The sequence below is a fragment of the Dermacentor andersoni genome, chromosome 11 (assembly GCF_023375885.2).
Source record: "Dermacentor andersoni chromosome 11, qqDerAnde1_hic_scaffold, whole genome shotgun sequence".
In the NCBI taxonomy this organism is placed as follows: Eukaryota; Metazoa; Arthropoda; class Arachnida; order Ixodida; family Ixodidae; genus Dermacentor; species Dermacentor andersoni.
This window is the reverse complement of record NC_092824.1, coordinates 126,255,205-126,270,244: the sequence shown is the minus strand read 5'-3', so window position 1 is coordinate 126,270,244 and position 15,040 is coordinate 126,255,205. Positions and strand designations below refer to the sequence as shown.

The 15,040-nt window shown below is 47.7% G+C and overlaps 1 protein-coding gene across 5 annotated transcripts in view; it reads right to left on the bottom strand.

The window, feature by feature from the left end:
• Positions 1-15,040, bottom strand: part of LOC126539647 (nuclear pore membrane glycoprotein 210-like) — a 240,043-nt gene that overhangs the window by 17,950 nt on the left and 207,053 nt on the right. For all 5 annotated transcript variants that reach the window (XR_008614325.2, XM_055075603.2, XM_055075601.2 and 2 more), the window contains 3 exons: positions 5,321-5,384; positions 5,056-5,245; positions 3,719-3,828 (listed from right to left, as the gene is read on the bottom strand). Coding sequence is in view for 4 of the 5 variants with exons in the window: in XM_055075603.2 (XP_054931578.1) it covers positions 3,719-3,828; positions 5,056-5,245; positions 5,321-5,384 (364 nt within the window). In the remaining variant the exon portion in view is untranslated. The remainder of the gene's footprint in view (positions 1-3,718; positions 3,829-5,055; positions 5,246-5,320; positions 5,385-15,040) is intronic.

Here is a 15,040-nt window from a genome sequence, read left to right as displayed (position 1 = left end):
CAGGTGTAACCCCAGGATTCTAATTTTGTCTACGTGCGGTACGGGAGTACCATCTGCCAATATAATACGTATTTTGGAGTATTCCCGTTCTTCGTCGCTCAGGGTTTTACGACCTCTCCTTGTGGGTTTGTAGATTAACAGTTCGGACTTGGTAGCCGAGCACCCGAGGCCCGTTCCACGCAAGTAATTCTGGACCGCATCTACCCCTGCCTGTAGCGTTCGCTCGACGTGACCGTCACATCCTCCCCCGGGAACCCAGAGGGTGATGTCATTCGCGTATAGACTATGATGCAATCCTTCTACTTCTGTTAATTTCTCGGGTAGACCGAGTAGAACTAAATTAAAGAGTAATGGTGATATGACGGATCCTTGCGGCGTGCCGGACGGACCCGTCTCACTTTCGGAAGATGAAGTTTTTGCGAAGACAATCAGTGTTTGTAGGTTTCAGATGTGTCTGTTAAACACACAGCAAATTTGGACTGTGTTTGTGTAGTAGTTCTGTAATGTCGTCGAGGTTATGAAGAAGTCCTCTAGCATTCCATTGTACTATTTGTGTCTCCATGATGATAAATGTGTTTTGTGCAGTGTACTTAAAGAGAAGAAAACTAGCTCAAGGGCCCTTTCCAGGCGCCGTGACGCGAGTTTTGTCTTCTTTGGAGCGGTCGAAAGAGGCTCGCCACTCTTTAGGCGCTGGTGACGCCGCATGGCTGGTGATTCACGCCAAACAGAGCACTCTTCCAAGCACTCTGTTTGGCGTAAAGGCCTTGGCACACTGGACAGGACCTTTGAGGCCACCTGCCTGGAGGTGGATGGCCCCTTCTGCAGGGGTGGCGGAGCAGCACTAGCTGCAACCGCCGGGGGGGACAGATGGCATCACCGCCGGCTCACTGCATGTGGGCCGGACAGCTGCTGGGAGCCATTGTGGCACTGCCCCCTGACGCACCACTTCGGCAAAGCTGTTTGCTGGCAGGTATGACAGCTGCCCGCGAGCCTCCTTAAATGTTATATTTTCCTTTACTTTGATTGCGACGATTTCATTTTCTTTTTTCCAAGATGGGCAGGACCACGAGTATGCAGCATGCTCGCCATCATAGTCGACACACTGTGGGGTGTTCTGGCAGGTTTCAGAGGAGTGTTCATTTTCACTACACTTGGCACAAGTCAGCTGGCCTCGACAGTTCTGTGAACTATGGCCGAACCTTTGACACTTGAAGCATCTCAGAGGATTTAGCACATATGGCCTAACACAAATCTTGAGGTACCCGGCCTCGGTGGTCTCAGGCAAAACACTAGAACTGAAAGTAAGTATTAGATGTTTGGTCTGAATTTCTTTTCCTTGCCGCCTCATCTTATTCGTTTGACACTGATGACGTTCTGATCCCTCCAGCCCTCCAGGAGTTCAGCTTCTGATAGCTCCAGCAAATCAGCATCGGAGACAACGACACGGGTGGTATTCATGGTAATGTGTGGGGTAAATGTCACTGGAACATCCTCAAAGGACACTAGATTAGGTAGTTTTTCATGCTGTTTCTGGTGGCGGAGCTCCAGTAGCAGGTCGCTGCTTGCCATTTTCGATGACTTGTAACCTGGTCCAAAGCCTTCAGTCAGAGATTTCGAGACAAGGAAGGGTGAGATCATTCTCACCATCTTTCCAGATTGATCAGAAAAAATTAAAAATTAAATTATGGGGTTTAACGTACCAAAACCACTTTCTGATTATGAGGCACGCCGTAGTGGAGGACTCCGGAAATTTCGACCACCTGGGGATCTTTAACGTGCATCTAAACCTAAGTACACGGGTGTTTTTGCATTTCGCCCCCATCGAAATACGGCCGCCGTGGCCGGGATTCGATCCCGCGACCTTGTGCTCAGCAGCCCAACACCATAGCCACTGAGCAACCACGGCGGGTGAGATTGATCAGAGTGGCCGACGTGAAAGCAGGGAAAATTGTGTGTTTAGTTGCCTGAAAATTGAAAGACTTTGGTGCACCCTCGTTTAGGAGGATGATCAGGAAGTGGGGGAAAAGAAGTTTCCATGAATAAACATAAAAAGTTCGGCAACAGCGCCGACCACACCACCATAGAGCCCAACGAAGGGATGCGGCAGAGCTTGCATACAAGTCTGCACGACGCCAGTCGTATGCCGTCACTACAACCAAATATGGTGTACCCAAGGTTGGATAGCCACACAGGGTTAACCCTTGCTGCCAAGGAGGAAGGAAGTAAATGGAAGAGAGAAGGAGACAGGAAAGGCCAAAAAGTGGGAGAGAGAGACGAAGATTTGAGAAGAGCGAGACAAGAAAAGGCGACTGCCAGTTTCCTCCAGGTGGGTCAGTCTGGAGGTGCCGTCTATGTGAAGCAGAGGCCAAAGGGGTGTGTTGCCTCCGACGGGGGGCCTTAAAGGTCCAAACACCCAGCATTGACTCAACCCCCAGGATCCCCCTTTCCCCAGACACAGCTAAGCTGCGCACAGCTACATGTGGGTGGGTCCAACCCTCGTGTGCTCGGGTACGTGGTGTCGCCACACACCAAACGCCTGCTGATGCAGACGCCCCTGCGGGGTGGAAACACTACGTGTTAACCGATATGTACGCAATAAGCTGGTATGGTTCATGCGGATACAAAATGCGTTATGTTCAATGGTCACTGAGTCACGGATTTGGCTTTACTACTTTTAAAACAAAACTACTGTTTAAGTGGGTACGGTTTAACAAGGTTTTAATTCTGTACTTAGTGGAGGGTGAAATTGCACTCTTGCTTTGATTTTAGCCACCAATCAGATAACCTCCGTTTGGTTATTTCTACCCGCTTAAAATCTATTTTTTCCTCCATTGTCCCTAGACCAATATGCATTGAAAAAGTCCACCCCGCTGCTTTGAGCTGCAGGGTGAAGCACTTTACAGAAAAGTATCAGGTGTTCAGCTGTTTCCTCTTCCTCTCCAGAAGCACCGCATAACAAGCTGATAGCTTCAATGTGTGCCTAGAATTGGACGCTGCATGATCTGCTTTGTTTTGAAGATGTGGCCTAGTTGAAATGTTCAAGTGAGGGAGAGCATAGCGCATACACTTTAGGCAAGCTTCCCACTTCATGCTGCCTGCACCTTGACCTCATTATTATTGTGACAGCAAATAACCATCAAGTGAACACTGCTCATGTGTCTTTAGGCCTGTTACACAGCGCTTTAGTTAGTAAGTGGACGTTTACTACAATTTACACTGTCCATAAGACTATGAGCTTTACTTCATGTAATAGTTGAATACTTTGCTATCTCTATCAATCCTTTGCCTTTTGGGCAAAACTGCACCTTATTTTGGTGACTTTGGACCGTATGTTTTCCCAAATAGTGCGTTTTTTCCCAACATGCATGAATGAGATTTTACTTATGTGGGTAAATCGAGGATAATTCATATCTACTCACAGTGTTTATTCTGTAAATAAATATAAATAATTCCCATTATTTATTGCATCAACTTGCCAAATAGTAGTGCTTTGCGTCTATGGGGTGTTTGTGAGAACTTGCGAATCCATTGTAAAATCGAAACTACTGCAATTATTCATTGTATCAAAGCAACAATGAATAATTGCAGTAGTTTCATTACAGCACTGTTAGGTGTCTCAGTCATGTCAGTTAAGCTTGGCTGCCAACAAGAACACGGTCAATGAGAGGACCACAGCATTCAGATCTGGTATGCAGAATTTGCGTATGAAAAGGCACACCTGTTGTTTGGGCAGGGCTGCTTGGCGAAGCACCTGGGCACTGAATCCACGCACCTTGGCTGTCACTGTGAGTATGCCTACCTTCCCGAGGGGCCGCAACACCTGGAAGTCTGTGCCAAGGTGAACGTAAACCTCACCATTCTGCGCAATGCTTATGGATGCTTTATATCGTGCTCATCTGGTGTGGTTGCAGACGGTTGCTCTTATGCAAACGGTTGTGCTCGTGCAAACAACCTGTCCTCCCACAAATTTCAGCAGCACTGCGATTGCGGCCAATTTAAACAAGTGGATATCAACACCTGTTTGTGGGTCATCGTAAGTGCAAAAGAATGAGGTATCGTGATGAAGTTAGAAAATTTGCAGGCACAACTATGAAATCAGCTAGCACAAGACAGGAGTAACTCGAGATCACTGGGAGAGGCCATTGTCCTGCAGTGGACATAAAAATACGGTGATGACGATGTTGAGCAATACCACTGCCATTTCACCTATTATTCCAGCTAACTTCAAGCATATGTGCGCGCAGTAATCCGTTAACATGCTTAGGCCTTATTGGATGATTACTTTCAAAGATACTTTCACTTCTGTGGCATTTTATGTGTCTAGTACTGGACACATCAACAGACAATAGCATTCCCCCCTCAGTGCCAAGAATGCCATCACTCGTAGTTGCCAAGGCATCTGATGCTAGTCATGCGAAACAATTATGTTGTTCATGCTCTCGGATGAGGCTGTTGTAAATGTCCATTTTAAACATACAGTATTGGTAGAGCACGCTAGAATGGGGAGGGGGTCCACAGGAGGCAGTGGCAGATAGAGCAAGTGAACCAAGAAAGTTGAAAATTTGCGGCGGTGGGTGTTGTCATCAATGATGACAGAAACTATGGTGCTGCGCATGCTTGTTTTGCACTAAAAGAAATGTGAGCCATCAGAATGCTTGAATAGCTCAAAGCACCAACACTCAAAAGGCAAAAATCAGTGTAGCCAGAACAGGTTAATGGATGACACCATTCTATTCGCACTGGTAGCAATTTTTGAAAATTATTTCCTGTCATAAGAACATAAAACCACAGGAGCAAGAACTGCATCCCAGGTAAGACACGAATATGGCAAGCATTTTTATTCTCAAATGACAGTAACATAGGGACCTTTCATAAACCATAGCATCTCCGAGCATTAAAACACACCAATAAAATTTGGTGTAGAGGCTTGTAGATGGCTGTAAATTAGCCCTTCAAATTTGATTCAACTCTAGGAGTCGAGCAATAAACTAAAAGGGCTGTAGCAATTTTAGAATGAGTACCCTCTCATGGAGCTAAAGGAGAGTTTGAACAAACCCTTAGAAGTGCGGCGGTATCCAGCCGAGCCATCCACATGGCTGGTGACGTCTCTGTGGCTGTCTAGTTGGGCTAGCCTGTAGTCCGACAGCTCCCACAACACATCCAGTGAGCTGACATTGGCCAGTCGATGACCACCGGCTTCTCGCACGACGAGCTCCAGCTCAACGGGACCCCCATTGCTCACAACCTGTCACAACATTGTGCACCAGGTTCTTCATACTGCAGGAATGCGCACACTCAGGTGCCTTGCAGTGGCACATACCTGCTTATTAGATGCAGATGAGCTGAGTCGAAGCTCCACTGATGAGGGTGTCACACATGCAAACCTGCAGAGGCTTCTGCTTAGACATGCCATGATGAATGGACAGACAACTGGGACAAGCAAAGCAAACAATTCACTAAGGCCTGAATGAATTGAAAGACCAGTAAGAGCACACAAAGAATGCTTGTCATGGCATGCTACTAAAATTTCACAGCTAAACAATGTTTGCAAAGACAAGGAGACAAGCATGCAAATATTTAACACATAATGTCAAAAGTTATGTGTGTCTTGTGATGGAATCAACAGAGCATTTGTCTTTTTTAGTGTGACAGCAGCTAAGTGCTTGAAATTTGGTTTGCTTTGTCCATCCATTCCGTTACACTGACGACAAGCTTGTCGTTATCAATGACACACAGTGATGATTTCTGTCGTCCTTAAGCCACCTTGTCATCGCCCCCAGAGTTGGTACTGCTGCAGCATCAAGAAAAAGAAGAGTTTTCCACAACCACCTATCACTGGGATTTGAGCCAATGGCAGTGAAGCCATTTGCATTTGGAAGTCAAGTGCCCTAACCACTGAGCTACTGCACAACAAGTGTTGGGCTATTAGTGGAAGGCATTATTCTACACAGGCTCTGTAAGAAGTGGCAGCTGGCATCTATTTCGGAGGCCAGAACAAGCATTAGTGTAGCGGACGAGGATTACATTATGTGGTATTGCATGGAATTGTTCTTGACATGACAGCGGTGTGGTTACGTGCAATTCTCTGTTGCCATGCTCACGAAAACAATGTCAGTGGCGCAGAGGAGGCCTACATGACAATGACAGTGAAACATGGCACATACCCAACATAAAGGATATGCTGAGAATAAGGTGGTTGCTGAAAAACAATGTCAACAGCAACAATGCAGTGACAAAACCACACTGTATACATAGGATTCACAGCTGCCAAGTGCTCCACAAAGCAACACTTCAAATCTACAGAGAAAATTAAATCTGTCAAATCTCGTAGATGGCATTATATTATTTCACTTGTGACAACAGTTGCAGTAGAAGTTTTGGATTCAAACCCAGACAGGAATCTTAAAACGAATCATCGAACTGAAAAAGCATGCAGCCTTTAAAAGGTCCCCGGAAACATTTTGGATAAAAGATGAGTGGGGTACAACTACAGTAAAACATTAGCGCCACAGTTTAAGTGAAGCGTATCATATTAAAAAGCTACAAACAGTTACAAGTTACCCTCTTCCTTAGCCATGCTTTTTCCCCTCAACTTGTTTGCCGAGTGATTGGGGCTAAGCTGCACCTTCACTGGTTCTGCGTCATGATGTAACGTTCTGTCATCAACTTCCAGTTGTCTTGGAGCCAGCGCGTGAAGTCTATCCAACCTCTCCGCTAGCTGCCTGGTCGTCGATCCCCTACGAGAGCTATGCAAGTAGCATGCATCCTATTGCAGTGCCGAGTGTGTCCGGTATTCCAGTAACCACAGGCGAGCTGGGTGTTTTGACAGATGGGTGGAGGCGTAAACTAAAGCCCCTCCATACTACTGCGGCTGTGATGAATGGACTTAATGCAAACGCAAGCGGTCTCCACGGTGTAGCCAACCGGTGACGCAGAGCTTAACCAGCCAAACACTGAGCTAGTATTGCTGTAAACAAGTGTAAACATTTCAAACATTTCAATAAACAATGTGTTCACGATTACACACCTGCTGAAAATTTACACCAGCAACAAAGTACAACACACTTGGTTAATGCTATGTTAGCTCTGTGTTTGTCTGGTTGAGCTCTGTGCCACCAGGTGGCTGCGCCGTGCAGGCTGCTAACATTTGCACCTCTGCTCAGCCAGTAAAACGACCAGGCCCAGTTCGCTTCCTATTGCGCTTACTCAAATACCGGACATGCTAAAACTCTCTATTGTGGTAGCAATCCTCCAGTGTGAAGTGATGGCCGCAATCACGTAGATGCTGGCGCTGACCGGACACTGACAGCCCAATGTGCTGCAGCCACACTCATCAGTGGCATGTTGTCTTGCAGAGAGGGATGCAATGTGGTAACTTGACATGTCGCCAATCGCTAGGTTTGCAGCCCACAATGCAACAAGGGCGATTCATGGTCCTTGAAAAGGAAACCTCAAGAGTAACACTGACCACGCAGCTCATGTCAACAAGAACATTGTAACACAAGCAGACGACACTTGTTTGCGGTGGAAGTGCTTGAATTTAGTGACAAATTGTTCTTCTGTATTCTCTTTCTGTTACTCTTTCGTTTTTAGAAGCAAGTTAAACAACATTCTAACTATTATGGACAGCATTTGTTCACCACAAATAAAAATTATCGATGGCGCGACCTGGGTAGCCAATCGGATAGCTTGACCAACTAACTATGTCAACCGGGAGGGGGCGGCTGAAAACATGGGAGAGCGGCGCCACTGCAATCACTAGCGATGCACATTTTGAAAACCTCCTAAATTACACGTTTTACGTTAGAAACACAGGGACGGCAGGAGATGGAAATTCAAGTCGATGAGCACAACGACAGCAAGTTAACTGCAAGAGCCAACGTTTTGACAAGTGGACTTTTCTTTTTCCAGGCGACATATGCTTTCCTCGGCACAGTATATATAGGCAGGCTTTTTCTAAAGGGGATAGGCGGTAAAGCAGGTGGGTGTGGCAATGACCGAAGTTGTGTTCTCGGTGAGGGTGAAGAATTGAGAATAAAGGAGTGCTGTGCACAAGGCCAACCAACCAGGTCATAACTTTGATGTACTTACAGTCTTACAGCCAATCTTAGTCAAATTTCCGTTCTGAATGAGAAAGAAAATACAGAGAATTCAGTATGCTAAATTTCAAGCTATAGGCAATAACACTTAGTTTAGTAGCTTAGTGGTTTTCTTTTCCTCCCTTTTTTCCTTTTTTTTATTTATATATTTATTCCATTTCAGTAATTTTTTTATTATTATTTTTTTAATCAGCAGTGTTTTCTGCCACTCCTTTTATTATATCTTTCAGAGACACGATAGCCCACGACCTCCAGTGAAGCAGATAAAAGAGGGGTGCTGTGCAGATGGCCGTGCCACCGACCTTGTGCACAGCACTCCTTTATTCACAATGCTACACCCTCGCCGCTAACACCTTCGGTTGTTACTGCACCCACCTGCCATACCCCCCCTCCCCCCCCCCACCCTCCCCTTTAGAAGAACCCTACCTATATATATTGTCGCGGTACAACGCGGACAGAACACAGGGAGATGTTCTTCACGAACAACAGGACAATCTGTTCAAAAACAAACAGAGCAGAGACACGTTTTTTTCGTCATCGACCAATCTCACTCTGACCCACTATAGGCGGAGTCGGCTAGTGCTCCCATCGTCGTCGTCGTCTGCATAGAATACACGCGTCATTTGTCCCTCCCTACGAGAGCATCGTCCCGATGCTAAACAAGAAATGTCACTTGCGGAAAGCAAAGGCCGCTAGCATAGTCATTCGCTCACATACGGCTTCATGCGCACAACATGCACAAGTTCAGGACGGTGTGTGCGGCGCTGCATACAGTTGGGATTATCGGGAACGACCTCGTAGGTGACATCACTGAGGCGCTGCAATACCCGATATGGTCCAAAGTATCGCCTTAACAGTTTCTCGGAGAGGCCTCGTTTCCGTATGGGTGTCCAAACCCACACTCTGTCGCCGACTTCATAGGTAACTATTCTACGATGAAGATCGTAGCAGCCTGCGTCGTAGTCTTGCTGCTGGCAGATCCGCAAGCGCGCGAGCTGCCGAGCTTCTTCTGCGCGTTGCGTAAATACATCGGCTTCCGTATCTGTCATCAAAGTCGTGTGGAAGCATCGCATCCAGCATCGTTCGTACATCCCGTCCATGAACAAGTGAGAACGGAGTCATGCGCGTCATCTCTTGTTTCGCCGTATTATATGCAAAGGTGATGTAAGGTAGGATGTCGTCCCAATTTTTATGATCAACATCCACGTACATGGAGAGCATGTCTTCAATTGTTTTCTTTAAGCGCTCTGTTAATCCATTGGTCTGTGGATGGTAGGCGGTGGATTTTCGATGGGCCGCTCCACTTAGTAGCAAGACGTGATCTAAAAGTGCAGCCGTAAATGCGGTTCCTCGGTCGGTTATTACGACGGTTGGCGCACCGTGTCGCAACACCACATGCTGTGCTGCTCTGGATTGCCTTTGTTTCAGCGTAACGTGTGAGATAGTCGGTTGCGACGATAACAAAGCGATTGCCTGCAGTAGAAGTAGGGAGTGGGCCCAAAATATCCATTCCGATTTGATCAAATGGTCTTCGAGGGACCTGGACAAGTTGTAGGAGGCCGGCTGGTTTCGTCGGAGGTGACTTGCGCCTCTGGCAGTCGAGACAAGTGCGAACGTGATGTTTCACAGCGGTGGTAAGTCTCGGCCAGTAGTACCTTTGCTGCACTCTGGCCAATGTTCGCGTGTAGCCTAAGTGACCAGAAGTCACCTCGTTAAGGCAAGCTTGAAGTACTTCCGTACGAAGAACTGCAGGAGTGACAAGCAGATAGGGGGACCCGGTCGAAGAAACGTTTTTTTTGTAAAGGACCTTGGCCTGTAAACAAAACGACAACAGTCCTCTTGTGAAAACTCTAGGTGGTTTCGCAGATCTTCCCTCCAAGTAATTGATTAGTTCAAGCAGCTCAGGGTCGTCCTGTTGTTGTTGCGCGATGGCGGATGTATCCATAACACAAAGAAAAGTTGAGTCTTCTTCTTCGGGCGGAGCAGGTGACGCTATCGGCGATCGAGACAAGCAGTCAGCATCCGTATGTCGTTTCCCCGACTTGTACGTGACATTCATGTCAAACTCTTGCAGCCCTAGGCTCCAACGCGCCAGTTGTCCAGAAGGATCTTTAAGGTTTGTCAACCAACATAGTGAATGGTGGTCGCTGATAACGGTGAAGTGGCGGCCATACAAATATGGGCGAAATTTCATAACCGCCCATACCACGGCGAGGCATTCTTTCTCAGTTGTGGAGTAATTAGCCTCCGTACGTGAGAGTGTTCTACTTGCATAGGCAAGCACTCTTTCTGTGTCCTCTTGCCACTGCACAAGAACAGCTCCCAAGCCAACATTACTGGCATCAGTGTGGAGCAATGTAGGAGCGGTCTCATCGAAGTGAGCAAGCACTGGAGGTGTCTGGAGACGTTGCCGCAAGTCGTTGAATGCACCTTGCTCTTCGTCGCCCCATACAAAAGCAACGTCGTCTCTCGTCAGGCGAGTTAACGGCGACGCAATGCGCGCAAAGTCTGCAATAAACCGCCGGTAATAGGCACAGAGGCCGAGGAAGCGCCTGACAGCCTTTTTGTCGGATGGTACGGGAAACTGTGCGACGGCTGCAATTTTTTCAGGATCCGGCCGGACACCTATGTGGCTGACGACATGACCGAGAAACTGCAGTTCCTCGAAGCCAAAGTGGCACTTCTGCGGCTTCAGGGTGAGGCCGGCGGGCCGTATGGACTGCAGAACCGCTTCAAGCCGTTCGAGGTGTTCTTCAAACGTTGCGGAGAACACAATGACGTCGTCGAGATATACTAAGCAGGTTTTCCACTTCAGACCCGAAAGTACAGTATCCATGAGGCGTTGGAACGTAGCAGGGGCAGAACACAAACCGAAAGGCAAGACTTTAAATTCGTATAGGCCATCTGGCGTCACGAAAACAGTTTTTTCACGGTCTCTCGAGTCTACTTCGATTTGCCAATATCCGCTTTTTAAGTCCATTGAAGAGAAGTAACGTGCCTGTCGAAGCCTGTCGAGTGAATCATCTATACGGGGAAGCGGGTATACGTCTTTCTTTGTCACCTTATTTAACTTTCGGTAGTCCACACAGAAACGCAAGCTGCCGTCTTTTTTCTTGACTAGAACTACAGGAGATGCCCAGGGATTTGTTGATGGTTGGATCACGTCATCTTCAAGCATTTGCGTCACTTGTTGTTGTATGGCTTCACGTTCTCTAGGTGCCACACGATATGGATTTTGGTGAATTGGTGCTACTGTATCCTCTGTAATTATTCGGTACTTTGTCAGAGGCGTCCGACCGACGCTGGACGTCGACGCAAAACAGTCGTTGAACTTGGCCAATAGCGTAAGAAGCCGCTCGCGTTCGTGCTCCGACAAAGCAGTGCTAACGTCAAGTGCAGGAGCTGGGTCTCGCGTAGGCGCTTCTTTGAGTAGTGAACAGCAACCACAAACATCCGCAACGCCGTCAAAATAAGCCACAGCTGTGCCCTTGAGAAGGTGCCGTCGCTCTGTGCTAAAATTTGTTAGCAACAGGTTTGTGCGCCCGTCGGTGACATTCACGATTCCTCGCGCGACCGAGATACCGTGAGTAAACAACAACGAGGTTATTTGGTCGGCAACTTCTTCGCAACGAAACGGTATGTCGCATGCTACTGAAACAAGGGCACAAGATCGAGGGGGGATGACGACGTCGTCTTCTGTTAGACGAAAGCAGTTGTGCTGCGGCGATAAACAATGGACTAAACCGGAGCTCTTATAAAACGTCACCATGCGGTCCGGGATGTTAATTACGGCGCCATATTCTTTTAGGAAGTCCATTCCAATAATCAAATCTTTGCAGCATACAGGAAGGACGATGAAAGCGGCCACGAAAGAAGAATCCCCAATGTTAACTCTAGCAGTACATCTTCCAGTAGGCATCAGTAATTGGCCGCCTGCCGTCCTTATGTGAGGTCCCGTCCATGGCGTCTTCACTTTCTTGAGGCGGAGGACGAGTTCCCGACTCATTATAGAGAAGTCGGCACCAGTGTCGACTAACGCTGTCACCGGTTGCCCGTCCACGAAAACATCAATGTCGGCGCTCACAATTTCTTCAGTGTTTATCGCCTTCACGTCGTTCTGCAGCGAGAATGTTGGGGGCTCTTTAGTGTCTTGCGGCGGGCCTGCAACCTTGCCTCCAAAAGCGGCCGCCTTCAGTTTCCCCGACGGGGGCTGGGCGACCTTCGTCCTCGGAGCTCCGCATAAGTACGTCCAGCAGATGAAGCCATTTGACGTGGAGGAGTTGGAGAGCGCGATCGACGGCCGAAATCGGACCGATCATTGGGCATGGATTCGTCACTCAGGTGCGCTATTGGGGGTCCCTGAAAAGCAGCGTAGTCGCGGCGTAGCATGGCGTCGTCATTTGCCCGTCGACCATAGTACGACGGACGAAGAGGTCGAAATGATGTGTCACGATGCCAGCAATGACACGAAATATGGCCGGCGCCTCCGCAGTGAAAACAGAGTGGGCGCCTACCGACAGTGCGCCATACGTCGGTTCTCCGAAGTTGCGGCCGTCCCGTAGCGTCGTTTTGTGGCGGTGACCAAGACGCGGCGAACGACGGCTGGCGGTATGACTGAAGCGGCATAACGGCTGCGCGCCTCAAAGCCTCCTCTTGCGGCGACGACCAAGGAGCGGCTGTCGGAGGCTGTTGGTACGGTGATGTGGTTGCAACCGGTGGTGGACATCGGACAGCAGCGGCGTAACTCAGGGGTCGCTGGTGGTCTTGAAGATTGGTTACCATAACGCCTGCCGGATTTCATCACGCACCACTTCGGCGATTGACGCGACGGGTCTATCTAGTGTCGGTGTCAGGATCTTTTGAATTTCCTCTCTGATGAGCTCTCTGACCAACTCACGCAAGGAGTTCTGATACTCGGTAGTCACTGTGGCGGCATTGATTGTAGCGCTGGTGGACAGTTGATCGTATTGCCTGCATCTTTGATGAAGGGCCCGCTCAATGGCCGTAGCCTCTTTGATAAACTCAGTAACAGTGACTGGCGGATTGCGCACAAGCCCCGCGAACAACTGCTCTTTTACACCTCGCATGAGGTAGCGCAACTTCCTATCTTCGGTCATGTTCGGGTCGGCTCTACGAAAGAGGCGGGCCATGTCTTCAGCGAACATTGTGACCGACTCATTAGGTTGTTGCACGCGAAGCTCCATCATTTGCTGGGCGTGGTCGCGTCGGTCGGCACTCGCAAAGGTATCGGTGATCTTCTGCCGAAAGTCATGCCAGCTCGTGAGGCTGCCTTCGCGGTTCTCGAACCAAGTACGGCCAGTGTCGTCAAGGGCGAAATAGACGTGGGAGAGCTTTTGCTGCTCGGTCCACTGATTAATCTGTGCGACGCGTTCATACTTGTCCAGCCAGTCTTCAATGTCTTCGAAGACTGCTCCGCGATAGCGATCGGGAACCAGCGAATGCAGAACGGTTACCTGTTGTGGACTGGGAAACAGACTGCTTTGGGGTGCTTGTGTTGGACTGGTTTCGGTCATTGCGGAATGTGTGCAGCTCCTGGAGAGAGGTGGTTGAAGAGCGGAGAACTCCGGGGCAAGGCCTAGCAGTAGACTAAAGCGATGCACCGGTGTCGTAACTGGCGATAGTGCGTCCAGGCTAGATGACCGACTCCCAGAAGGACTCAGACGCCTCAGACGCGGTCAGTACCCAGCACCTCCACCAGTGTCGCGGTACAATGCGGACAGAACACAGGGAGACGTTCTTCACGAACAACAGGACAATCTGTTCAAAAACAAACAGAGCAGAGACACGTCTTCTTCGTCATCGACCAATCTCACTCTGACCCACTATAGGTGGAGTCCGCTAGTGCTCCCATCGTCGTCGTCGTCTGCATAGAATACACGCGTCAATATTGTGCCAAAGAAAGCCTATGTCGCCTTCAAAAAGACAAGTCCACTTGTCGAAATGTTGGCTACCGATTTTACCTTGTTCTCGTTTTGCTCAACGCTTTATGTGGAGCGCTCATATGCATCACTTAATGATCACAAGGACCTACCATAATAACCCAGTAAGCTTGTACAAGATCATCAAAATCATTTCAGGGTACCTTTAATAAAGCGACTGCCTCATCACCTGCAGCCTAAATCATCATCATCATCATCAGCCTGGTTACGCCCACTGCAGGGCAAAGGCCTCTCCCATACTTCTCCAACCTAAATATTGATTTACAAAAAAACTGGATTTAGAAATTGTGTAAAGAGATCAAGTTTGAAGTTCATCTCGAATGACATGATGGAATCACATTGGGCAGGTAGGTACTCCTACTAAATGAAAACAATGAAATGTGGTCGCCTTAAACAAGACAAACAAAAATAAACCTGATGAACCAAGATTATTGAATCCATTATTTTAAATAGTGAAATGTAGAACTTCCTCAGAGCAAAAACAAAAAAAAAGCATAATTTTTTTACTCAGCAGCTGCACACAATACATTCCATAAAGCTATGCATTTAACTGAATAAATATACCTCAATTATACAGAGGGAGTAAGAGTGGTAAGGAATATCCATCTGTGTAATTCAAATTACACAACATACATTACTACGTCATAGAAAATGCGAGTTGCCTACATCCCAAAGACAAGTCAGAAATTTATCCGATTCACACTGTTATTTCTTTACTATCATGTAAATATATTACTGTTTAAAACATTATATTACATTTTTTTCAGATTCTTACTTTAAATTAATAAGCTTTTGTTTGAGAACAAGCCAACCTCCAGAAAGTGTGTTATAGCCTCTGTGTTCTTCTCCTGTACCCCGTAGTACGTTGAAGTGGTCTGCTCCAGAAGACTCATAGAAGATGATGAGGGATAAGAAGAGGAGGAAGAAGATACTAGGGCGGAGAAGATTAAAATGGGGAATGACACCAGTCTCTTTACACAT